The following is a 26,589-nucleotide window of genomic DNA, read 5'->3' on the forward strand; positions in this document are numbered from 1 at the left end:
CAGCTCTGGGGTCCCAGACTGGGGGTTATTTTGGCTGTAGCCTCTCTATTGCTGGATCATGCAGTGGCTGTCCAAAGCCTGCATGAAACTGCAGCTGGGTGTGTCCCTGCCTGTGTGAATGCTGCTGGGAGTGTAGGTCCAGGAGCAGTCTATAGTCTGTCACAGCAGCACAGTGCTGAGAGGGAGCCCAGGCTGGTGAGTCAGTGGGCTCAGTGGAACCCCAGTCCCAGGTGGCACCCCTGGGGGAACCCGTCACAGGATGAAATTCAATAGGAACAAATTCAGAGTACTCCACTATCAGTTGCACACATACAAAATGGGAAATGACTGCCTAGGATGGAGTACTGAAGAAAAGGATCTGAGGGTCATACTGGATCACAAGCTAAATAGGAGTCAACATCATTCTGAGATGCATTAGCAGGAGTGTTGTAAGCAAGACGCGAGAAGTAATTCTTCTGCTCTAGTCCAGGCTGATTAAATGTCATCTGGAGTATTGTGTCCAATGATTGGTGCCACATTTCAGGAAAGATGTGGACAAATTGAAGGAAGTTCAGAGAAGAGCAACAAAACTGATTAAAAAGAAAAGCCACTCCCAGTCTCTATTTAAGCCTAAATTAATGGTATCTAATTTGCAAATGAATTCCAATTCAGCAGTTTCTCGCTAGAGCTCACGAAAACTCATGCTCAAATAAATTGGTTAGTATGGGAGTGGCTAAGTCATTATGCAAGGTAGCCTATTTCCCCTTGTTTTTTCCTACCCCCCTCTCCCCCCAGACATTCTGGTTAAACTTGGATTTATGCTGGAAATGGCCCACCTTGATTATCATACACATTGTAAGGAGAGTGGTCAGTTTGGATGAGCTATTGCCAGCAGGAGAGTGAGTTTGTGTGGGGCGGGGGGTGAGAAAACCTGGATTTGTGCTGGAAATGGCCCACCTTGATTATCATGCACATTGTAGGGAGAGTGGTCACTTTGGATGAGCTATTACCAGCAGGAGAGTGAGTTTGTGTGTGTATGGGGGTGGGGGGTCGGGTGAGAAAACCTGGATTTGTGCTGGAAATGGCCCACCTTGATTATCATACACATTGTAAAGAGAGTGGTCACTTTGGATGGGCTATTACCAGCAGGAGAGTGAGTTTGTGTGTGTGTGTGGGGGGGGGGGGCGGAGGGTGAGAAAACCTGGATTTGTGCTGGAAATGGCCCAACTTGATGATCACTTTAGATAAGCTATTACCAGCAGGAGAGTGGGGTGGGAGGAGGTATTGTTTCATGGTCTCTGTGTATATAATGTCTTCTGCAGTTTCCACAGTATGCATCCGATGAAGTGAGCTGTAGCTCACGAAAGCTCATGCTCAAATAAATTGGTTAGTCTCTAAGGTGCCACAAGTACTCCTTTTCTTTTTGCGAATACAGACTAGCACGGCTGTTACTCTGAAAACTGATTAAAGGTCTAGAAAACATGACCTATGGGGGAAGATTGAAAAAAATGGGGTTTGTTTAGCCTGGAGAAGAGAAGACTGAGGAGGGACATAACGGTTTTCAAGTAGAGAAAAGGTTGCTACAAGGAAAAGGGAGAAAAACTGTTCTCTTTAACCACTGAGAATAGGACAAGAAACAATGGGCTTAAATTTCAGCAAGGGCGGTTTAGGTTTGACAGGAAGTTTTTCCTTTTGTCCAAGTGGTTGAGCACTGGAATAAATTGCTTAGGGAGGTTGCAGAATCTCCATCACTGGAGATTTTTAAGAGCAGGTTAGATAGACAGCTGTGAGGGATGGTCTAGATCAGTGGTTTTCAAACTTTTTTTCTGGTGACCCAGTTGAAAAAAATTGTTGATGCCCGCGATCCAAAGGAGCTGGGGATGAGGAGTCTGGGGTGTGGGCTGCGGCCAGGAATGAGGGGCTCAGAGTGTGGGAGGGGGTCAGGGCTCTGGGCTGGGGCTGCAGGAGGGGGCTCTGGGTTTGGGGGGTTCAGAGCTGGGGCAGAGGTGTGGTGTTACCTCGGGAGGCTCCTGGTCAGCGGTGCAGCTGGGGTGCAGAGGCAGGCTTCCTGCCTTTCCTGGCACCGCGGACAATGCTGCACCCCGGAAGCGGCCAGCAGCATGTCCGGCTCCTAGGCGCAGGGGTGCAAGCAGCTCCGCACGGCTCTCGCCCACAGGCATTGCCCCACCCAGCTCCCACTGGCCGGGAACTGGCCAATGGGAGTGCAGAGCCGGTGCTCGGGGCGGGGGCAGCGCATGGAGCCCTGGGGCTCACCCCCCACCTAGGAGCTGGACCTGCTGCTGGCTGTTTCCAGGGCGCAGTCCAGTGTCGGAACAGCTAGGGACTAGCCTGCCTTAGCTGGGCAGCACCACCGACGGGACTTTTAACGGCCCGGTCAGCAGTGCTGACGAGAGCCGCCGCGACCCAGTGCCTTTCATTCCGCAACCCAGATCTGGGTCACGACCCACAGTTTGAAAACCACTGGTCTAGATAATACTTAGTCCTGCCATGAGTGCATGGGACTGGACTAGAGGACCTCGAGGTCCCTTCAGTCCTACAATTCTATGTCACTGTTACAGGCTGTAGAAGTTCATATGTTGATGACCTCTGATTAGACAGGTAAGGCACAGTACAATGATTTGGGTGTTCAGGGGTGAGACAGAGATAATGACCAGACACATTATGCTTCATTTTCCAATCCCGCATTGTGATTACACAAACAACAAAATGATTATTTCTGACTCAGGCCATGAGAGATTAGATTAGCTGTCAGAAGTTTTAGGCTTAAACAGCTGACATCAGTCTGCATTTCTATCAAGCCCAGCGTAACAGTTTAGTGTTTAATAACCCCCCCCACAAATACAGAACCAGTGGGGATTGAACCCAGGGCCATCAGCACTAATAGTACTATAGTAGAACTAGAGGAGTAACCATTATCTGGTAGCAACAGTATGTTCGTATACTCTCATATGGATCTGCCACTAAAAGGAGACAGGAAACATTGACCCAGGGGCACAGGAATGTTGAGTCATGCCAGTGGGAACGCCCCCACCATCACCCCAAAAATAGGATTCATAAAGTAAATTGCATCTTCCCAACAACACAGCAGCATGAGTTCAAAGTAGTCTGAAAGCACATCATTTATGGAAAGCACTGTCACAAGAAATACACCTTTTGCTACCTGTTGTTTACGCCACTACTGAACGTGCCCCAAACGAAAGTAGAATTTGATTGCTCCTGTAGATCTGCCAAAAGGAAACAGACATCACTGTGGCTCAGTACTGAGTAACTTCTGCAAGCGTCATAGCAACATCAAATAAGAAATACGACAGAGACGCTGCTAGGTTTACAAAACGGAATGAGAATTTTCTAAGGCTTGGCATAAGTGACAGCAGAGCAGACATTTAACTGAGAAATATAAAGTGTAAAGGTTATCATCAATTTCCATTTTCATCAAAGCACAGATGGTGCAACAGACTATATGGAAAACAACAGAAGTTCTGTAAAGAATAGAAGGCATGTGGAAGAGCCTGTGAAGCAGGGGAACTTAATTTGTTCACGGACAGTATAATTGGGTGTCCCAACACATGATCTGTGCAGAAGGATCTATGGGACCTCTCTCTCCTAGTCCATGTGACTTCTTTGGGGACAAGAAGAAGGGAATAGCAGGCGCTGACAGCCCGTGTCATCAACCTACTTCCTTACCTCTATCCCAATCTTCATCACATGGGGGCGGCTGCCACATGCTGACAATGTTCATCTTCTCTCCCTGGCAGTTATTTGAGTGACTCACTTAAAGCAAAGAAGAGTCTTAGTGAGAAAATCTTTTTGGATAAAATAAAATCCTATTTTAGGTACATTAATCATTTTTTGACCTAGCTGTAGAATAGCTCTAGGCCTTGGAGAGGAGCAGCATACACTGGAAGCTGATCAGGTACTCCCCTAGTCTTAGGAGCAAAACTCTTGAGGCCAGGGATGGGCATCTTGAAGGTAGCAAAGGGATACAAAATCCATGAGAACCCTTTGGTGGGCCATACCTTAAGAGGCTATATATTGTCTAACTCAGAAAGGTTTGCTACAACACCGAATGTTTGGCAAGCCAAATCAAATGATCTGGCAGGGTGGATGTGGCCCCCATTTGCCAATGCCTGTTTTAGGCCTTTTCTAAAGCTAAACAATTCTGCACACATCTTTCAGCAATGGTGCAGCTGCTCCAACATACGAATTGAGAGAGGGTTCAGGTGTGTTTCTACTGTCATGTCACAAAAATCTTCTCAGGGTTTTTTCACTACTGTCATGCTCTAAGCCCTGTCTACATTAACATGCACATCATTGCTATCTTCAGTACAACTCTACATTTGCCAGAGAATAGGTACGTTTTCCAGTGTAGTGATAGCCATATAGATATCAGTGGGGGGAAGAACTGGAACACGACCCACATAACCAAGTGATTTAGGTGCTGGGCTGACAGACCTGGATAGTGAACTCCTCATCACAGAGCAGACAGCATGGGCAGTGGTAGGGAAGCTTCTCCATAGTCCCCTCCCCAACTTGCCCCACTCTGAACTGGAGGAACCCAACTCCTGTTGGGAAAGTTATTCAGCCTCCCTGGCTCAGTCATGGCTTTTCTGCTAAGATAGTCAAGTAGGATGTAACAGAAGGGAGGATTGTTATGATCTAGACACTTGTCCATTAAGAACTGGACTGAGACCAATTTATTTCACATATGCCACTAGACAGGCTATAAAGATTTTTGGTCACTATCAGGTCAGATCTGCACTGGAGACCCACCTCTCTCATGGCCACTATCTTTCCTCTCTAAGCCATCCAGATTCCCAACTAGATCTCATTCAACACACACAGTTTATGGCATAATGCACAGTTCCCATTTTAATGCTAAAATCTCTGGCAGATAACACATGTAATGCAAGCCAGTTGCCTCTCAGATGCTTAGGAGAATTTGCATGGACACAGAATGAATGAAACTCAAGCCTTCAAGGACTCCTGCTACTTCAGGATCATGAAGCACTACAGGTAAAGGGTTGCTTATGGAATAATAGAGCATTAAAACAATCTAACATTAACAGCAAAAGTTACGTTAGAACTCCGTTAGCCCAAGAGTTCCCAAAGTGAGTTTACAGAGCCAAAGGAGTCTACTATTTTCTCACCAATGTCTTCCTCAATGCAGCTTTTGTCATCACAGCTTGATATATGACGGCTGATCTCAGCTCGGGGAACCTGATGGCGGGCATTAAAGGGGCATGTGGCTAGCTGCTTTGCAATTTCAGGGTGGTTCTAGAGAAACAGAAAAAGCATGTGCTATCTCACTGAATTCACCCAAACCCTTGTGTTTTCTAATCACCAGTGAAGGGTTTGTGCAATCTGCATCCTGAAATAGGTTGAAAAAATTAAAACAAGGAAAATCAAACTTAGTTCAGGTCCTGAGCACAAAAGCAGTGGAAAAACAGCAAAGCATATGCATCCTTTATGATACAGCCTATGTTTGTTTATTTTTACATTTAAACTACGCCCTGAATTTATCTGACTGAAGATCAGCCCCAGAACAAGCACAGTGAAACTGTTGCAGTGTCAGCACTGGCATGGTTCAATGCACAGATGAAATTGCCCTAAGAAGCCGACCTGGGGAGTAAGTGCTTTGAAACCCTAAATAATTCAGCCACTTTATTTTTAAATTAAGTAAGCGACAAACTAGAGAACAAGAAGAAAGTCAAGGAAAGTGTGAATGATGGAGGCAACCTAGTGACAGAGGATGTGGAAAAAGCTAATGTACTTTTTTTGCCTCTGTCTTCACGAACAAGGTCAGCTCCCAGACTACTGCACTGGGCAGCACAGCGTGCGGAGGAGGTGACCAGCCCTCTGTGGAGAAAGAAGTGGTTCGGGACTATTTAGAAAAGCTGGACGAGCACAAGTCCATGGGGCTGGATGTGCTGCATCCGAGAATGCTAAAGGAGTTGGCGGATACGACTGCAGAGCCATTGGCCATTCTCTTTGAAAACTCATGGCGATCGGGGGAGGTCCCGGATGACTGGAAAAAGGCTAATGTAGTGCCCATCTTTAAAAAAGGAAAGAAGGAGGATCCAGGGAACTACAGGCCAGTCAGCCTCACCTCAGTCCCTGGAAAAATCATGGAGCAGGTCCTCAAGGAATCAATTCTGAAGCACTTAGAGGAGAGGAAAGTGATCAGGAACAGTCAGCATGGATTCACCAAGGGCAAGTCATGCCTGACTAATCTAATTGCCTTCTATGACAAGATAACTGGTTCTGTGGATGAAGGAAAAGCAGTGGACGTGTTATTCCTTGACTTTAGCAAAGCTTTTGACATGGTCTCCCACAGTATTCTTGCCAGCAAGTTAAAGAAGTATGGGCTGGATGAATGAACTATAAGGTGGATAGAAAGCTGGTTAGATTGTCGGGCTCAGTGGGTAGCGATCAATGGCTCCATGTCTAGTTGGCAGCCAGTATCAAGTGGAGTGCCCCAAGGGTCGGTCCTGGGGCTGGTTTTGTTCAGTATCTTCATTAATGATCTGGAGGATGGCGTGGATTGCACCCTCAGCAAGTTTGCAGATGACACTAAACTGGGAGGAGAAGTAGATAGGCTGGAGGGTAGGGATAGGATACAGAGGGACCTAGACAAGTTGGAGGATTGGGCCAAAAGAAATCTGATGAGCTTTAACAAGGACAAGTGCAGAGTCCTGCACTTCGGAGGGAAGAATCCCATGCACCGCTGCAGACTAGGGACCGAAAGGCTCGGCTACAGTTCTGCAGAAAAGAACCTAGGGGTGACAGTGGACGAGAAGCTGGATATGAGTCAACAGTGTGCCCTTGTTGCCAAGGCCAATGGCATTTTGGGATGTATAAGTAGGGGTATTGCCAGCAGAGCTAGGGACGTGATCGTTCCCCTCTACTCGACATTGGTGAGGCCTCATCTGGAGTACTGTGTCCAGTTTTGGGCCCCACTCTACAAGAAGGATGTGAAAAAATTGGAAAACGTCCAGCGGAGGGCAACAAGAATGATTAGGGGACTGGAACACATGACTTATGAGGAGAAACTGAGGGAACAGGGATTGTTTAGTCTGCGGAAGAGAAGAAGGAGGGGGGGATTTGATAGCTGCTTTCAACTACCTGAAAGGGGGTTCCAAAGAGGATGGATCTAGACTGTTCTCAGTGGTACCAGATGACCGAACGAGGAGTAATGGTCTCAAGTTGCAGTGGGGGAGGTTTAGGTTGGATATTAGGAAAAACTTTTTCACTAGGAGGGTGGTGAAGCACTGGAATGGGTTACCTAGGGAGGTGGTGGAATCTCCTTCCTTAGAAGTTTTTAAGGTCAGGCTTGACAAAGCCCTGGCTGGGATGATTTAGTTGGGGATTGGTCCTGCTTTGAGCAGGGGGTTGGACTAGATGACCTCCTGAGGTCCCTTCCAACCCTGATATTCTATGATAAGTCTCTGCCTGCGCTAGAGCTTAAGTCTTCGCAGTTAATTTAACCCTCCTGAAACAGGAGGGAAGTTACTCAATGTTCCAGCTGAGGCCACATCTATATTGGGAGCATTTTGCCAGGATAGGTAAACTAGTGTGGACATAGAAGAGCACTACTGGCCCCCACTGAATGAAGAGCCTTTACCCTTAGAAAAGAGCAAGAATACAAAGAGGAAGAACCCACTGCTCAGGCTTGCTCTGCATGGCTTTTATATTACTAGAGCTATGTTGGCTAGGGGTGTGATTCCTCACCAATACAATCAGACCAGGACATCATCTTTACACGTGGATGCAGTTATACCGGTATAAGTGCGCTTATACCAGTACAACTAATATACACTAGCACTGGAGAGCTTAAAATAAGATACTAGACTGAGAGGACAAAAGAAAGGAGCAGATTCTCCTCTTAAATATACAGCATTCTCGCCCAGGATAGAAGACTGAGAAGAGGGAATTTCAGACAGATGTACACTGAATAGAGTTATTAGCAATATAAAAAAAAAAGATGGCTTAGCAGCTCTCCTGCTCTGATTGCAAAGTAAAGAATTAACTGCAACATCAGATCACTTCTGCTTTGGCCAGCCAGAAGGCATCCATATAACACTGGCTGCATTTGCTCCATGGCCTGAAGTGGGAAGTAAATACCCTGGTCCCATGAGTGAACTGTTGGAAGAGAATAGGATCCCATCACTGAGCTAGGTATTCTGAAGAACCTGTTTCGCCTTTCTTCAGGGTAAATGCACTGATCTGAAGTGCATTACTAAATATGAACTGGATGCTTTTACGAAGTGGTAAATGGATGAGCGATATAAATATGAAATAAAGACGGCTTCTTCCAGCCTAATAGCAAGTGAATGCATCCTTCTAGCAAAAGGCAGCACAGCATACTGAGCTCACCATGCATTAGCATTTACAAAAATATGATTTCCCAAGTGCATTAGAGCCTTAACATCCCATCCTACCTTCCTGCACTTTATAAGACGATAGGGAAACCGACAGGCCCTGATTTGATGATATTTATCATAGGGACATTGTATTAACCTCTCTGGATCCAAAGCATCAACTGGAAGCGAAGGAATAAAAAGACAAAAGAAAAAACATTCTGTAAAACAAGATCTAAGTTCATCATCAACACAATTAACAAGAGTGGAAACATACTAGGTACTGGAGCAGCCCTCTAACAGGGTTAAGCCATCAATTTTTAATAGCCGAGACAAAAATGCTAAACTGCTAAGTTGGCACTCACTGTGTGTACCCAACCAAATTCACTTCGGATTTTGGGTGAGTAGAATATTAAATTAAAAATGAGGAAAGGGCAATCAGTAGTGCAGAGTGGCCAGTACATATTAATGACTATACTTATGCAGAACAGTGAGCTAGAAATAAACATTACTATAAAAACCCTTGAAGCTACCAAATTAGCTAGTTGTGCAGTAGTGACATGCTAAGGATTGGCAGAAGCACGGCATTCTGAAGTAAATCCTTTTGCATTTACCTTCATACTCCAAGGCCATCTCTGCTGGATTAAGAAAAAAATCAAACTAAAACAAACATGTCTGGAGTTAAGGATGCAATTTGCACTACAGTGCCCTTGGTCCTGTAAAGTGCAGAGGCTGGCAGGTGCTTAAGAGCCCAACACTCACTGAACATAGTGAGGGCCTAAGTCACAGGCACTTTTTGAAAATGTTCCCTCCTAGTCCATACTATGACCCAGAGACAGGCATGAGTCACCTTAATCACTTAACAGTTACACAGAAGGGACAAGGTAGGGGAGGACCAACTTCTGATAGTGAGAGACACAAGCTTTCAAGCATACATACACCTCTTCTTCAGGATTCAGTTTGTGTTCATGCAGCAGCTTTCTTGCCATCACAAATGTGTCTCCCCTCACGCCTTCCATGCTATTTATCCGCGTTTGTATCAGTGTACAGAGGGCATGCACAGAAAGGAACATGGGCCAACGGACTGTGGGAGGTTTTCTAGATAGCTGGAAGTAAGGGGGACGGGCCAGATTGATTACATAAATCAGTGTTTTTCAACCTTTTTGATACCAGGGACTAGCTTAGAATCATAGAATATCAGGGTTGGAAGGGACCTCAGGAGGTCATCTAGTCCAACCCCTGCTCAAAGCAAGACCAACATCAACTAAATCATCCAAGCCAAGGCTTTGTCAAGCCGGGCCTTGAAAACCTCTAAGGATGGAGTTTCCACCATCTCCCTAGGTAACCCATTCCAGTGTTTCACCACCCTCCTAGTGAAATAGTGTTTGCTAATATCCAACCTAGACCTCCCGCACTGCAACTTGAGACCTTTGCTTCTTGTTCTGTCATCTGCCACCACTGAAAACAGCCTTGCTCTATCCTCTTTGGAACCCCCCTTCAGGTAGTTAAAGGCTGCTATCAAATTCCCCCTCACTCTTCACTTCTGCAGATTAAATAACCCCAGTTCCCTCAGCCTCTCCTTGTAAGTCATGTGCCCCAGCTCCTTAATAATTTTCGTTGCCCTCCGCTGGACTCCCTCCAATTTGTCCACATCCCTTCTGTAGTGGGGGGACCAAAACTGGACGCAACACTCGAGGTGTGGCCTCACCAGTGCCAAATGGAGGGGAATAACCACTTCCCTCGATCTGCTGGCAATGCTCCTACTAATACAGCCCATTATACCATTGGCCTTCTTGGCAACAAGGGCACACTGCTAACTCATATCCAGCTTCTCATCCACTGTAATCCTCAGGTCCTTTTCTGCAGAACTGCTGCTTAGCCAGTCGGTCCCCAGTCTGTAGCAGTGCATGGGATTTCCTTCCTTCCTTCCTAAGTGCAGAACTCTGCACTTGTCCTTGTTGAACCTTATCAGATTTCTTTTGGCCCAATCCTCCAATTTGTCTAGGTCACTCTGGACCCTTCCCTACCTTCCAGCGTATCTACTTCTCCTCCCAGTTTAGTGTCATCTGCAAACTTGCTGAGGGTGCAATTAATCCCATCATCCAGACCATTAATAAAGATGTTGAACAAAACCAGCCCCAGGACTGACCCCTGGGGCACTCTGCTTGATACCAGCTGCCAACTAGACATGGAGCCATTGATCACTACCCGTTGAGCCCGACAATCTAGCCAGCTTTCTATCCACCTTATAGTCCATTCATCCAATCCACACTACTTTAACTTGCTGGCAACAATACTGTGGGAGATGGTATCAAAAGTTTTGCTAAAGTCAAGATATATCACATGCACTGCTTTCCCCATATCCACAGAACCAGTTATCTCATCTTGGAAGGCCATCAGGTTGGTCAGGCATCACTTGCCCTTGGTGAATCCAAAGCTTGCAGCCTTTCTAAACAGTGTCAGGGGGATCTGAGGGACAGGCCATTGAGAAAGACTGACACAGGTACTTAGGACAAATGGCTACTTGTGACGAAGTGGAAAATGTCCTGGTGTTTGTATGAATACTGTGCGCGCCTCAGTTTTCCCTATGTGTTGCACAAGTATCTAGGTGGGGGGATAAGGGTGTGTGACCTTTGCAGATACCCCGAGAGGGAAGGTGCAAGTGCCGTCTAGCTCCCTGGGCCCAGACAATAGTTGTATCCTGGCAACTGATTGCCGGGGCCCATCCTCTGCAAGAGCCAGTTGGAGGAATTGGAGAACAAAGGGAGGTGGAGGCCAGGTGACCAGTTTGCCTGGGGAACAGCATACAAGATGGAGGAGGGGCAACTGGGTGTGACTGTAGGTGGACTGCTGGAGGCTGGTTTCATAAATATAAAGGGAAGGGTAAACCCCTTTAAAATCCCTCCTGGCCAGAGGAAAAATCCTCTCACCTGTAAAGGGTTAGGAAGCTAAAGGGAACCTCGCTGGCACCTGACCAAAATGACCAATGAGGAGACAAGATACTTTCAAAAGCTGGGAGGAGGGAGAGAAACAAAGGGTCTGTGTCTGTCTGTATGCTGCTTTTGCCGGGGATAGAACAGGAATGGAGTCTTAGAACTTTTAGTAAGTAATCTAGCTAGGTATGTGTTAGATTATGATTTCTTTAAATGGCTGAGAAAAGAACTGTGCTGAATAGAATGAATATTCCTGTCTGTGTGTCTTTTTTGTAACTTAAGGTTTTGCCTAGAGGGATTCTCTATGTTTTGAATCTAATTACCCTGTAAGGTATCTACCATCCTGATTTTACAGAGGGGATTTCTTTACTTCTATTAAAAGTCTTCTTGTAAGAAAACTGAATGCTTTTTCATTGTTCTCAGATCCAAGGGTTTGGGTCTGTGGTCACTTATGCAAATTGGTGAGGATTTTTACCAAACCCTTCCCAGGAAGTGGGGTGCAAGGGTTGGGAGGATTTTGGGGGGAAAGACGTGTCCAAACTACGTTTCCCAGTAAACCCAGTTAGAGTTTGGTGGTGGCAGTGGATATTCCAAGGGCAAAGGATAAAATTAATTTGTACCTTGGGGAAGTTTTAACCTAAGCTGATAAAAGTAAGCTTAGGAGGTTTTCATGCAGGTCCCCACATCTGTACCCTAGAGTTCAGAGTGGGGGAGGAACCTTGACAGCTAGTCAGACTCCTGGTTTGGGACTCAGGAGGAGACACCCATGGTTCTGGGTCTCCTCAAGTTGAACTTTGCTGTAACTTTCTGCTTTCTGTGCTAACAAGATTCTGCTCTATGCTGTGTTCCAGACGACTAATAAACCCTTCTGTTTTACACCACTGGCTGAGAGTCACTCCTGACTGCTGAAGTCGGGGGTGCATGGCCCCTTTGGAAGGCGTGTAAGGTTTCCCCAGGTGTCCTATTCAGGTGGCTCACTGCAGGGAGCTTATGGTGTGCGACAGGGATGCTGAATGCTCCGAGGTCAGACCAAGGAGGAGCTGAAGCCCAGGAGGCTTGTCCTAGTGAGAGTGTGCCCCAAGGGGTAGTCACACTGGAAGAGGGTCCTGGTCTGGGGGCTAGTCTTCACCAGACTCACTGCAGCTGCGCTAATGTAGGGCAGTAGTGTAAACACACTATGAAGACCAGAGAGCGCTTTCCTGTCAGCATAATTACTCCACCTCAGCGAAAGGTGGAAGCTATGACAGAATGAGAGTGTGTCCCACTGACTTAGTGCTGATGCGGACAGCTCAGGGGGGTGGCTTTTTCATATCCGTGACTGACATAAGTGACAACAACTTAAGCGGAAGCGTAGACAAGCCCTGAACTTCATTCAATGGTTCCAGAGCACCAAGCCCGTGCATCCATGAACTACTATGGGGGGAAAAAGTCCCCAATGCCTCAAACCAACACCATATACCTGGCTAGGCCTCTGGAGAGGGCAGCACCCTTACCCGACCATGGTACTAATTAGGGCTGTCGATTAATCACAGTTAACTCACGCGATTCACTCAAAAAAAATTATTAAAAAAATGAATCGCACAGTTACATTTCAATTGGTATTCCATTGTGTGTGTGTGTATTAAACATTTTCGGATGTTTTCTACATTTTCAAATATATTGATTTCAGTTACAACACAGAATACAAAAGGTACAGTGCTCACTCTATTCTATTTATTACAAATATTTGCACTGTAAAAATGATAAACAAAAGAAATCGCATTTTTCAATTCACCTCATACAAGTACATGAAGTGCAATCTCTTTATCGTGAAAGTGCAACTTACAAATATAGATTTTTTTGTTACATAACTGCACCCAAAAACAAACCAATGTAAAACTTTAGACCTTACAAGTCTACTCACTCCTACTACTTCTTCAGTCAATCACTGAGAGAAACAAGTCTGTTGACATTTATGGGAGATATGCTGCCCACTTCTTATTCACAATGTCACCTGAAAGTGAGAACAGGCCTTTGTATGGCACTTTTGTAGCCGGCATTGCAAGGTATTTACATGCCAGAGATGCTGAACATTCGTATGCCCCTTCATGCCTCGGCCACCGTTCCAGAGGACGTGCTTCCATGCGGATGACACTTGGTAAAAAAAATAATGGGTTAAATAATGTGTGACTGAACTCCTTGGGGGAGAGCGGTGCACCCCCTGCGCTGTTTCACCCGCACACTGCCACAGATTTCCTGTTATAGCAGTCACGGATGATGACCCAGCACATGTTGTTCATTTTAAGAACACTTTCACTGTAGATCTGACCAAAGGCAAAGAAGGTACCAATCTGAGATTTCTAAAGATAGCTACAGTACTCGACCCAAGGTTTAAGAATCTGAAGTGCCTTCCAAAATCTGAGAGGGTCGAGGTGTGGAGCATTCTTTCAGAAGTCTTAAAAGAGCAATACTCCAATGTGGAAACTACAGATCCAAACCACTAAAAGAGAAAATCAACCTTCTGCTGGTGGCATCTAACTCAGATGATGAAAGTGAACATGTGTTGGGCCACACTGCTTTGGATCATTATTGAGCAGAACTCATCATCAGCATGGACACATTATCTCCTGCAAATGTAAACAAACTTGTTTGTCTTAGCAATTGGCTGAACAAGAAGTAAGACTGAGTGTACTTGTAGGCTCTAAAGTTTTACATTGTTTTGTTTGAGAATGCAATTTTTTTGTACATATTTCTATATTTGCGAGTTCAACTTTCATGATAAAGAGATTGCACTATATTACTTGTATTAGGTCAAGTGAAAAACACTATTTCTTTTGTTTTTTTGTACACTATAAATATTTGTAATAAAAAATAAATATAAGTGAGCACTGTACACTTTGTATTCTGTGTTGTAATTGAAATAAATATATTTGAAAATGTAGAAAACATCCACAAATATTTAAATGGTATTCTATTATTTTTAAGTGCGCAATTACATTTTTTAATTGCTTGACAGCCCTAGTACTAACAGGATATTTATCATGTTGCGTCTGTAGGAAAATGCATTTTGGAGCCAGCAACTGGTAATAAAGTAAATTATGAATTATGGCAAGGACAGGGCCTTAATAAGAAGAGTCACTTCACTGGGATGATCCCCAGGAAATTAATTTAGGCCCAGGCTGCACAAGACATGACTGTAGCTTTATAACCAGTTTGTACCCCACACAGCAAATTTGATCTGCTAGTTGGATCATCCATTTCTCCACACCACAGACATGCTGCAGCTGGGGGACATAGTCCACTAGGTCAATGTGGGAACCCACAAACCATGATGCACACTGTGGAGGACTGCAAAATGGCAACTTCCTGGAGGTCTTCATGCCTTGAACATCACTGATAAGAACGCTGCGACTTGGCCGGATTGCATACACTAAATAAATAAAACGAACCACACACAGCTGCAGTTACGCCCCCACTCCAGCCTTCCTGGCTCACAAAGGTTGGGGCATGATGTAGAGTATCTGCACCCAATACACTGCCTAGAAGCATTTGTCTCAGAACACCCAGTCCCCGACCCAACAACTACATATTATCCAGCCAGTCTCACACCCACCTTGCAAAACCTAGGTATTGTTTCTTGCTGTGATATTGACCCACATCATCCTTTATTGCCTCTAAAGTTTGTGTGGTTTTGAATTGCAAGACCACCACTGCACCTGGTTTTGGGTCCCAGAATGAAAGAAGTTGTGAACTGCTGCTCTAATACACAGAGGCATATATTCACCAAACTTAGTGCCTATAGCAGAAAGTTACTCCACTCCCTCCTTTAACCAAGTTTAAGATACTTTCATACTTTCAAAGATCTAAGCTGTCTCTCATTGTATCTTTGCAGGAACCATGAATAGAAATATAGAATTGTAGGACTGTAAGGGACCTCGAGAGGTCATCTAGTCCAGTTCCCTGCATGAATATTAGAAGCCAGCAAAGAAACACTTACCATAGTAGCCTTCTAAATCCATTTGACTGATGCTGAAAGAACTGAAGCTTTGTTGGAGGACGCTTTGAGCCAGTCTCTGAGTGTCACTCTCCTCCTAAAAATATCAACCCTACAGACGAAAAATGAGGAGATTCACAGATTTCTAAGGCCAGAAGAGACAATTATGATAATCTAGGAGTGGTTTTTAACCTGCCACCCGCAGACCCCTGGGGGTCCACAGATTATGTCTAGGATTTCCAAAGGGGTCCTGCACCTCCATTCAAAATTTTTTAGGAGTCCTCAAATGAAAAAAAGTTGAAAACTACTGATCTAGGCTGACCTTCTGTAGAACACAAGGCATAGGACTGCCATGAATTAATTCCCATTTGACCTAGAGCAGATCTTTTTGAAATCAAAATTGGATGTCTTTCGAAAATTTGATGGAGAATCTACAACAGTTGGTAATTTTTCCAATGGTTAATTATCCTCACTGTTAAAAATAAACCTTATTTCCATTCTGCATTTTTCTAGCTTCAACTTCCAGGCACTGGAAATAACTTTAAAGTCATTTCAATTTATCCATCACAGCTATTAAGTGTCAAAGATCAACTGCACTACAGCAAGTGGTAGACTTTACAGCTACGCTGTGCAGGCATAGGATACAAGCTTATTCTTGGGGGCCCACGTATAATGTAGGGTACCGGGAACCACGTATTCTTGTGCTCCACAGAGAAAAGGTTTCCTCCAAGATGCTAAAATCCACAGATTTTTGTCTGAAACTTCCTCTTTTCCCAATACATTTAAGAGGATTCAAAGAACCAGTTCCCAAGAAAAATTAAGCCATGTATTTGGGCAGCTCAGTTATCTTTTCTTATACACACTTAAAGTAATACTCCATCCTGAGCCCCTCCACCTGCCTGAGAGGTCAACACTTTTACACCTACCTTGTGGCTCATGATCTGTATGAAGAACTTGGTTCCTGATGTTTTAGTTAAAACAAACAAACAAACAAAAAACGCAAAGAGTTAGATTCTCTCCTGTCTTCACTGCAATTCATACAATTTGAATGCATCAGTCCTCTAAAAAAAATCCTTCCCTCCAAGATTATAAGTCTAAATAAGACAGAATTTAAAGGACTGCACAGTCTAGAGACAACCTGAATCTCAGATTTGGTTGCCCATCAGAAAATATGTTTGCTACCCCGCCGGCCCAGCCGGGGAAAGGGGAAGGGGGAGGGAGGGGGAAGGGCTACCCGGCCGGGGGGAGGGAAGAGGGAATAGGTTACCGGCCCGGGGGAGGGGAGGGGAACCCAGCAGGAGGCGTTACTTTGCGCCGAACCGGAGGCGCGTGGTCTCAGTGCGAAGGCGGCTCCTGGAGCTCCGGAGCAGGCACCGCGAAGCTCCCGCGTCCTGCGCCGTGAGACCACAGCGAGGCTCCAACCCCCCCCTCCCCTCGGGCACCCCAGCGAGGCTCCAACCGCCGCCCCCCTTCAGGCACCACAGCGAGGCTCCAACCCCCCCTCCCCTCGGGCACCCCAGCGAGGCTGCTCAAGTCAGCCCGCCCGCGGAAGGGGCGGGGCAGGAGGGGCCTGGGCACTCGGCGCAGGGGTTAGCTGGTGCCCCCCAGGGTCGGGCTTGGATTGGAGCAGGCCGTGTTGGGAGGGCGGTGTGAATGGGGGAGTGCGGCTAAGGGGCCATGGTGCAGGCTGGGACAGCAGTGGTGGCAGGGGATGGAGCGCAGCCTGGATGGTAGAGCAGTGCATGCTGGGAACGTGGGTCAGAGGTGGAGCAGTGCAGGCTGGGACAGCAGCTGAGGGCAGGAGCAGTGCATGCTGGGAACGTGGGTCAGAGGTGGAGCGGGGCAGGCTGGGACAGCAGCTGAGGGGCAGGAGCAGTGCGTGCTGGGAACGTGGGTCAGAGGTAGAGCGGTGTAGGCTGGGACAGCAGCTATGGGGCAGGAGCAATGCGTGCTGGGAACGTGGGTCAGAGGTGGAGCGGTGCAGGCTGGGATAGCAGCTGAGGGGCAGGAGCACGCCTGGTCCCCGTCAATCCCCCTTCGTTTTACTGCTCCCCAGTCACTTACTGCAGGAAGTGCCGTCCACGGGGTGCAGTAGATCCCACCTCTGCCACCAGTTGTCACGGAGTCCCTGGGCGATGCTCTGGAACTGCTCCCCATGAAGCCAGTCAGGACACTGGGGAAGTCTCCTTTCTGTGAGCAGCCTGTCTTCAGGACACACAGCTCACACAGCTTCCACCTTCCTGGGTCTGACCTCGGAGCATTCCGCATCCTCTGCCCCTCCGTGCACTTCCCACAACGAGTCCGCCCAGGCGGGGTCCTGGGGAAGCCAACTTCGCAATCAGACATGACTCTCAGCCAGCCAGTAAAACAGAGGTTTATTAGACGACAAGAACACGGTCTAAAACAGAGCTTGTAGGTGCAGAGAACAGGACGCCTCAGCTGGGTCCATTTTGGGGGGCAGTGAGCCAGACAACCACGTCTGCCCTTCACTCCATGTCTCCAGCCAGCCCCAAAACTGAAACTCCCTCCAGCCCCTCCTCTTCTGGGCTTTGTCCCTTTCCCAGGCCAGGAGGCCACCTGATTCCTTTGTTCTCCAACCCTTTAGCTCTCACCTCGCAGGGGGGAAGGGCCAGGCCATCCGTCGCCAGGAAACAGGGCGTTGACCCTTCTCTGTGTCCAGACTCCTGCACACACCTGCCCTCTAGGGCTCTGCAATGATCATACACCCTTACCCCACCACCTAGATCCTTAAGTACTGCATAGGGAAAACTGAGGCACCCCCACACTATTCAGAGGAAACATTAAGAATAGTCCCACTTTATCACACTGGGTATGAGATTTTGCTGTTTGTGCAGGGAGCTGGGAGCCCCAGGGTGCCCTGTTTAACCCTGGGACTTGATGCCTCGGCAAGAGGCCCTGCAATGAGTGTTGGGCTGAAACCCAGCCAGCTTGGTTAACATCCGGCCCACAACAGCGTCAGATGGAGTGAACAGGCCAAAGTGAAAGCAGAGCCACTCCCCAAGCCTCTGGGAAAGACTGACCTGCCTTGAGGGGCGGGTGTGCAATTCCTAGCTTCTCCCTCCCTCCTGCCTGCTGTTAACGGGAGGCAAACAGAGACTGCAATAGACCCCTCTGGTAGGAACGAGCCTGCGCCACTGGGGAACGGAGCCACCCGGAGCGGATTAAAAGCCCTAGTCCCAGAGCCAGGGCAAGCGTTCTCCTCTGGAGAGCGGTTGGGGACGTCATACAGGGAGGCTTTAGGGCCCAGGGTTCTCATCCTGGCGCTTCAGCTGCTAGTGACCTAGGGCCTCCTGTTCTGCAGCGCTGAGTCCCACAGCTGCACTGAAGTCACTGGGGCAGATCCACTGCTCGTGTCAGTGACCACGGCTCCAGGAACGGGGCTGGAGAATGTGCTGTGCCCCTGAACAGGGCTGGGAGAAACTGCCCCAGCCGAGGTCTGCCCCGATGGGAGCTGTGGGGAGCCCAGTGTACTGGAAGCTGCTGCTGCCCCGGGGTTTGTGATGGACAATGTGGGGTGACGGGGGGGGGCAATTCAGCACAAACAGCTCCTTTCGATTTCCTCCCAGCCACCCCAGCATGCCTGGGGACTCCCCTCCCCAATCAATCAAAGCCCAAGATGGGGATCTGAAGCTCGATATGAAGTTACTCCTCCGCCAGCTGATGTAACCCACGTATCTTCTGGGTGTAGTGTTGTGTCCCATCCAGTGGCACCAAGAACATTCGAGAGAGAGAGATGAGTCTGCTCTGCAGCCGTCGCTACCAGCCAGGGGGCTTTTAGCTCATGCAATAGAGGCTCATGCACTAAGCACCAGAGGCCCCAGGTTTGATCCCCACCCGCCGACGACCAGGGTCTGTGGGTGTGACGCTGGCGTGGCTGGCAAGTGGCAGCAGGAAGGGTTTCCACTGAGCGTTAAGGGAAAGGAACTTGCTGGCGGTGACACGGTGCAGCCGTCTGGTTGGCACACCGGGAAAGGAACATGGAGAAGAGCTCCAGCCCTGGCTGCGTCCCCAGCTCTTGTCTTGGCCTTGTAAAAGGCTAACAGATATAGTGCGAGGTTTAAAAGGGAACACACCGTGTTCTGGGCCTGGAGCAGCAGCTGGGAAGCGTTCCCAATAAAAAACCGCCCCGGGATCCCTGTAATCCGCACCAGAGTGCAGGGGGAGGGGAGGGAGCTGGAGGGCCTTTGAAAACACAGACAGCTTGATGCCAGCCTTCCCTGGCTGCATGAAGCTATCCTCCAGAACCATGCCACCAAGGGCCCAGTCCTGCAGCGGGACAGCCGGAGGGTTGGTGTCGCTATCCTCCCATTCTACAGAGGGGGAAACTGAGGCACAGAGCTGGGCCACGTCAGGGCGCAGCTGGGGATGGAGCCCGTCAGATCCTCACGAGCTGCTGTGCGGCGCTAGCGCTTGTGTCTGCGCCAGGTATAAACACAGGCCCCCTTGTGCGGGCCCAGCCGTCCGTCCCCTGGCGGGCAGCAGTGCCCATGCGGGAGCACCCACGCAGCCCCCCATCGCCCTCGGCTGCAAAGCAGCCCCAGCCCCACGGCAGGGTTACGTTCTCCTCCCCTGCCCTGTGTTCTGACTCCTCCAGGACCCTTCACGAGGCTGGCAGGGGAGCGCTGAGCTTGGAGCCTGGCCAGGCTGAAGCTGGCCCAAAGGAAACACCTCCACGGTCTTTCCAGGTGCCACCCGGTCCCCCGGTGCCTGCAGGAAGGTTTGGGGTAATCACACACACGCTGGGTCTCCCAGTCACCAACGCTTTGCCCGGAGCCTGGCTCGGAGGGAAGCGCAGACCCAGTCCAGCCAGCCTTGACGTCCCTCTCTGCGGAGCTGGGAACGCACCTGGAGCTGCCAGCCCAGTCCTGTCTACTCAGCGAACGGCTTGCTGCTGCTCTTTCCCGGGTCTCCTCCTCCCTCCCCAGCCCTGGAGCCAGACGAACACCCACACACAGGCCTACTGTGCCCATGGTTGTACAGCGGCTGCAGGGCTGCAGCCATCGCGTCCTGGACATATTCAAGGGGAGCCCGATGGGATTGGCCAGGCAAGGAGGGCATGAGCCCTGCCCAGCTAGGATGGGGCACCGTCCCCAGGCTGCTGCATCAAAGCCAGCCCTGGCTAGGAGCGATTCTGCAACCCAGGAGAGATTCTGCAACCATCTGCCTGCTGGAGAAAGACATCAAGGTGAACTTGTCCCAGCTTGGAACTCCCTGTAGCCAATGGGATACATTTGGGTTAGGAAAAAGAAAAGAAGTACTTGTGGCACCTTAGAGACTAACCAATTTATTTGAGCATAAGCTCCCAGTGTCAGCTGTGCCAGGGCCCCCAAGACCTTTGGGCCTGGATTGGGGGGATCATGACTAGGGCGGAGCTGGGACCCAGGGACAGGTGAAGCTGCACCAGGCTTGCAGAAGAGCTCATCCTGCAGAGACCTGCATGCAGACCCTGCTGGAGGGAGATTGTTTGGGGCAGAGCGGGGTGACTTGGGGGGCTTACAGCAGGGCTGGGGGGAGGCAGTGGGGGTAGCAGGGAGGTTTACAGTAACTGCAAGCTGTACACAGTGCATGGGTGGAGGGGCCAGGGGGTGATTTGGGGTGGGACAGTGGGAGGCAGGAGGTGCGGGTGGGTGATACCCCCATGCAGCGGCAGTGCCCCCTGTAGGCAGCACGGGTGCATCCAATCGGCCCTGGAGGAAATATTGTCTAAAGATCGGAGTTTACCAAACCCAGGCTGAGCTAGCCCTGTCCCCAACCTGCCCATTCCTTGTGGGTATGGACTGCAGCCTGGTGCCCCCTGCCCTGGGCCTGGCCATGCTGGGGGCTGAGCGATCCCAGAATGACGCCCAGCGCACACCCCTTCTCCCGGGCAGGGACCCAGCATCTCGTCCCCCAGCCCTCCCCAGAGTCGGCCCCCAACCTCCAGGGCTGGGCGGGGGGTGTAGAAGGCGACCGGCCTGAGCCAAGTTCACAATTATGCAACCAGCCCGTGTGATGCTGCTTATCATCTTACCGCGCAGCCCAAAGCCGGCTCACCCGCCACTTTCGTGGCATTTCGTTGTCTGAAATTAAATCACATTTCCTAATTACTGGGTGGGCTCCAGCTGCTGGGCTGGGCTGGGCTGGGCTGGGCTTTAAGAAGGGGGCAGCGTAGTGCGATCAGCATCAGTCACAGAGATAGCCTGTTGGAGAGAACCCCCCCAAAGCCCGAGACCCCCCTCACCACAGCCAGCCCCCCAGGCTGCATCTAACGAGGCCCACTCACCTCCCTCTGCCCTGCAGGAAACTCAGCCTGGCTGGTTCCTACAGGGCCCATCCAGCCCAGTATCCCCTCTCCCTGCTGTGAGCAAACGTCAGGCCCTGCCCACTTGCACGTTCCCAGAATCTGGCCAGCCCAGCGCTGATCGTGCAGAAACGCGCAGTCCTGGACAGTGCTCGGCACAAAGGACTCACACAAACACATTCCAGAAGCGTGGTACAAAACCCACAATATCAAGAATGGCACAAAAACATTCCCCAAGGATAACAGGAACACACTGAGCCCTCCTAAAAGATAAGGTCAAATAGCAACGTAATAAATACAAATGTTTTAATCAAACCAACATGTACAAAAAAGTGGACAATAACTAGCCAGGTCAGAGGGCAGTATCTAAGTCAGAGGGGCAGCTTGTTTGTATCAGGGTATCTCTGAGAGAATGTGTTGGTCCAGCCAAGGGGGAAATGGAAAGTCCCGCCATTCACTGAGCTGCGTCCATTGTCACAGGCATACTTGTCTTAGTATCCTCGTAGAGTCTGCCAGGTGCTATTACCATGCCTTGTCAACAATAAACCTGGCCGGGTGCCTTCGTCCCTTAACGGATCTTGTGGTCATTGGGCGGTTCACTCAAGGTCTGCTGTGCTGGCTGTCTGCGCAGAGCTGGGGCAGCACACAGGGAGAACACACACACGCAGTGAAATATCTAACAACAGAGGCAATCAGTAAGGATGTTTCGCAATAGCTCGTTTGGTTTCAATGGGCAGGCCCAGCACTTTCCACTAATTCATGCTTCTCCCCTGTTGGGGGAGTTACACAGGCCATGGCTACACTACAAAATCAAATCGCCCTGCGTGCAGCCGCCACAGTAGTTACAGCACTTGTGTGTGCGTACACCTGGCTCCTTGTGTTTGTGGTGTGTGGTATCGATTGTACTGTCAGTGTGGGGCATTGCGGGACAGTCGATGTAAGCAATGCAGTATGTACATTGACACTGCATTGACCTAACTACGCTGACTGGGGGCGGTGGCATGATTAAGTCGGCAAAGCAGGTGAGTTACATCAGCGGGAGCCAAATTTTAGTGTAGACGCAGTGTTAGGTGGATGTAAGCTGCCTTGCAAACTCAGTGGTGTAGAGCAGTTACAGAGGTTTACGATGCAAACATTCATTCTAACTTTATACCACAGGCTACAGAGGTTATGGGAGAGATCAATCCTGCAAGCAATTCCACAAGTCGAAACACTCCACACACGCTGATCAGCAGCTGTTTTCACACGGCTAACACACAGGCTGGGTCAAGCTCTGCATTTGTCAGTGTTCAGTGAGGCCTAAGGGCCTGGGCATGAGCTGGCACCTGGTCTGCTAGCGTCACAGGACCCATCTAGCCCAGTACCCTGCCCTCTCCCTGCTGCCTCCTTCCCCAAATCAGATCAATGGGGCCAGCCACCCCAGCACCAGCTACTTCAGAGGAAGGTGCAAGAACCCCCTCCTAGTGGCTAATGATGACATAACCAGTCGGGGGAGGGGGGGAAGGGGGGCATATCCCCCTCATCCTGACAGTCAGCAGTGGCCTTGTGCTCTGTTTTCTAAATTCTGTCCTGACACCCTTGCTCCGCCACCCCACACCATCCTTGTCTGAATCCTGCCAGGCTCGCAATGTCAGTGACATCTAGTGGCAGTGAGTTCCCCTGGCTAATTATGTAACTTCCCTTGACATTTGCTTTCACAGAGCGTCCCATTGCTCTTGCAACACTAGGGCAGGTGAAGGGGGGGGGCAAATAGGAGCACCCCCCTCCTTTCATTATATTCTGTACCTATTTCAGCCCTGCTTCTTTCGCTCCTCTTTTAACTAAAGCCTGAGCTTTTTTGTTGGTAAATTGGCCTTTTTCTTGACAGTGTTGTAGAAAAAGTTTGCTTCTTTCTAAACATTTCTGGTTTTTGATGATCAATTTAAAAAAAGCCTTCAAAAATTACCCCTCCCTCCCCCATTTCTTTGCCCTTTGTCCTTTTCTCATTTGCCACTGGAAAGTGGATGGGAGGGGATGAAAAAAACCACACACACACACACACACACACATATACATTTTTGGCTTTTGAAAATTTTTTGCAAGGGGTGAAAACATAAGGGTTCCACACACACCCCCAAATTTCCAAGGCAGCTCAACTGTGGGGCTGCTGCTCTTCCTGCTGCCCTTCTGCTGCCCTGAGTGTCTCTGGATTAAGTTTAGAAGTGTGTGCAACAAGAGTGATGTAGTGGTGGGAGTCTGCTATAGACCACCAGACCAGGGGGATGAGGTGGATGAGGCTTTCTTCCGGCAACTCACGGAAGCTACTAGATCGCATGCCCTGATTCTCATGGGTGACTTTAAGTTTCCTGATATCTGCTGGGAGAGCAATACAGCGGTGCATAGACAATCCAGGAAGTTTTTGGAAAGCGTAGGGGACAATTTCCTGGCGCAAGTGCTAGGGGAGCCAACTAGGGGGGGCGCTTTTCTTGACCTGCTGCTCACAAACCGGGTAGAATTAGTGGGGGAAGCAAAAGTGGATGGGAATCTGGGAGGCAGTGACCATGAGTTGGTTGAGTTCAGGATCCTGACGCAGGGAAGAAAGGTAAGCAGCAGGATACGGACCCTGGACTTCAGGAAAGCAGACTTCGACTCCCTCAGGGAACAGATGGCCAGGATCCCCTGGGGGACTAACATGAAGGGGAAGGGAGTCCAGGAGAGCTGGCTGTATTTCAAGGAATCCCTGTTGAGGTTACAGGGACAAACCATCCCGATGAGTCGAAAGAATAGTAAATATGGCAGGCGACCAGCTTGGCTTAATGGTGAAATCCTAGCGGATCTTAAACATAAAAAAGAAGCTTACAAGAAGTGGAAGATTGGACATATGACCAGGGAAGAGTATAAAAATATTGCTCGGGCATGTAGGAAAGATATCAGGAGGGCCAAATCGCACCTGGAGCTGCAGCTAGCAAGAGATGTCAAGAGTAACAAGAAGGGTTTCTTCAGGTATGTTGGCAAAAAGAAGAAAGCCAAGGAAAGTGTGGGCCCCTTACTGAATGAGGGAGGCAACCTAGTGACAGAGGATGTGGAAAAAGCTAATGTACTCAATGTTTTTTTTGCCTCTGTCTTCACTAACAAGGACAGCTCCCAGACTGCTGCGCTGGGCATCACAGAATGGGGAAGAGATGGCCAGCCCTCTGTGGAGATAGAGGTGGTTAGGGACTATTTAGAAAAGCTGGACGTGCACAAGTCCATGGGGCCGGACGAGTTGCATCCGAGAGTGCTGAAGGAATTGGCGGCTGTGATTGCAGAACCCTTGGCCATTATCTTTGAAAACTCGTGGCGAACGGGGGAAGTCCCGGATGACTGGAAAAAGGCTAATGTAGTGCCAATCTTTAAAAAAGGGAAGAAGGAGGATCCTGGGAACTACAGGCCAGTCAGCCTCACCTCAGTCCCTGGAAAAATCATGGAGCAGGTCCTCAAAGAATCAATCCTGAAGCACTTACATGAGAGGAAAGTGATCAGGAACAGTCAGCATGGATTCACCAAGGGAAGGTCATGCCTGACTAATCTAATCGCCTTTTATGATGAGATTACTGGTTCTATGGATGAAGGGAAAGCAGTGGATGTATTGTTTCTTGACTTTAGCAAAGCTTTTGACACGGTCTCCCACAGTATTCTTGTCAGCAAGTTAAGGAAGTATGGGCTGGATGAATGCACTATAAGGTGGGTAGAAAGCTGGCTAGATTGTCGGGCTCAACGGGTAGTGATCAATGGCTCCATGTCTAGTTGGCAGCCGGTGTCAAGTGGAGTGCCCCAGGGGTCGGTCCTGGGGCCGGTTTTGTTCAATATCTTCATAAATGATCTGGAGGATGGTGTGGATTGCACTCTCAGCAAATTTGCGGATGATACTAAACTGGGAGGAGTGGTAGATACGCTGGAGGGGAGGGATAGGATACAGAAGAACCTAGACAAATTGGAGGATTGGGCCAAAAGAAATCTGATGAGGTTCAATAAGGATAAGTGCAGGGTCCTGCACTTAGGATGGAAGAATCCAATGCACCGCTACAGACTAGGGACCGAATGGCTAGGCAGCAGTTCTGCGGAAAAGGACCTAGGGGTTACAGTGGACGAGAAGCTGGATATGAGTCAGCAGTGTGCCCTTGTTGCCAAGAAGGCCAATGGCATTTTGGGATGTATAAGTAGGGGCATAGCGAGCAGATCGAGGGACGTGATCGTTCCCCTCTATTCGACACTGGTGAGGCCTCATCTGGAGTACTGTGTCCAGTTTTGGGCCCCACACTACAAGAAGGATGTGGATAAATTGGAGAGAGTCCAGCGAAGGGCAACAAAAATGATTAGGGGTCTAGAGCACATGACTTATGAGGAGAGGCTGAGGGAGCTGGGATTGTTTAGTCTGCAGAAGAGAAGAATGAGGGGGGATTTGATAGCTGCTTTCAACTACCTGAAAGGGGGTTCCAAAGAGGATGGCTCTAGACTGTTCTCAATGGTAGCAGATGACAGAACGAGGAGTAATGGTCTCAAGTTGCAATGGGGGAGGTTTAGATTGGATATTAGGAAAAACTTTTTCACTAAGAGGGTGGTGAAACACTGGAATGCGTTACCTAGGGAGGTGGTAGAATCTCCTTCCTTAGAGGTTTTTAAGATCAGGCTTGACAAAGCCCTGGCTGGGATGATTTAACTGGGAAATTGGTCCTGCTTCGAGCAGGGGGTTGGACTAGATGACCTTCTGGGGTCCCTTCCAACCCTGATATTCTATGATTCTATGATTCTATGATTCTAGTGCCAGGGTAGACCAACACCCTGTCACACTTTAACCCTTAAATGGCCAGCGTCGGCAACGCCCATCATTGCATGGTGAGCCCAGCAGTGAGTGGGTGGGTGAGTTGGAATGGGATCAGTAACGAAGAATCTTCGCTTTCGTTAGATAAAGTGCCCACCCTCAGCGTGGAGGAAAAGCCCCAGACCTCGAACCTCCCAAACACAGCCATGCCAGAATGCAAACAAATATTAAAATTTTGTGATTTT

At 48.9% G+C, this 26,589-nt stretch overlaps 1 protein-coding gene across 1 annotated transcript in view; it reads right to left on the reverse strand.

Annotated features, from left to right (window-relative positions):
• The window catches only part of LOC141975284 (gametocyte-specific factor 1-like), a 67,568-nt gene that overhangs the window by 9,517 nt on the left and 31,462 nt on the right, over nt 1-26,589 (reverse strand). Inside the window, exons 2-5 of the mRNA XM_074935580.1 lie at nt 8,439-8,539; nt 5,148-5,274; nt 3,685-3,771; nt 3,161-3,224 (exon numbers count right to left, since the gene is read on the reverse strand). Coding sequence (XP_074791681.1) covers nt 3,161-3,224; nt 3,685-3,771; nt 5,148-5,274; nt 8,439-8,539 — 379 coding nt within the window. The remainder of the gene's footprint in view (nt 1-3,160; nt 3,225-3,684; nt 3,772-5,147; nt 5,275-8,438; nt 8,540-26,589) is intronic.

This window comes from Natator depressus, chromosome 20 (genome assembly GCF_965152275.1).
Source record: "Natator depressus isolate rNatDep1 chromosome 20, rNatDep2.hap1, whole genome shotgun sequence".
In the NCBI taxonomy this organism is placed as follows: Eukaryota; Metazoa; Chordata; order Testudines; family Cheloniidae; genus Natator; species Natator depressus.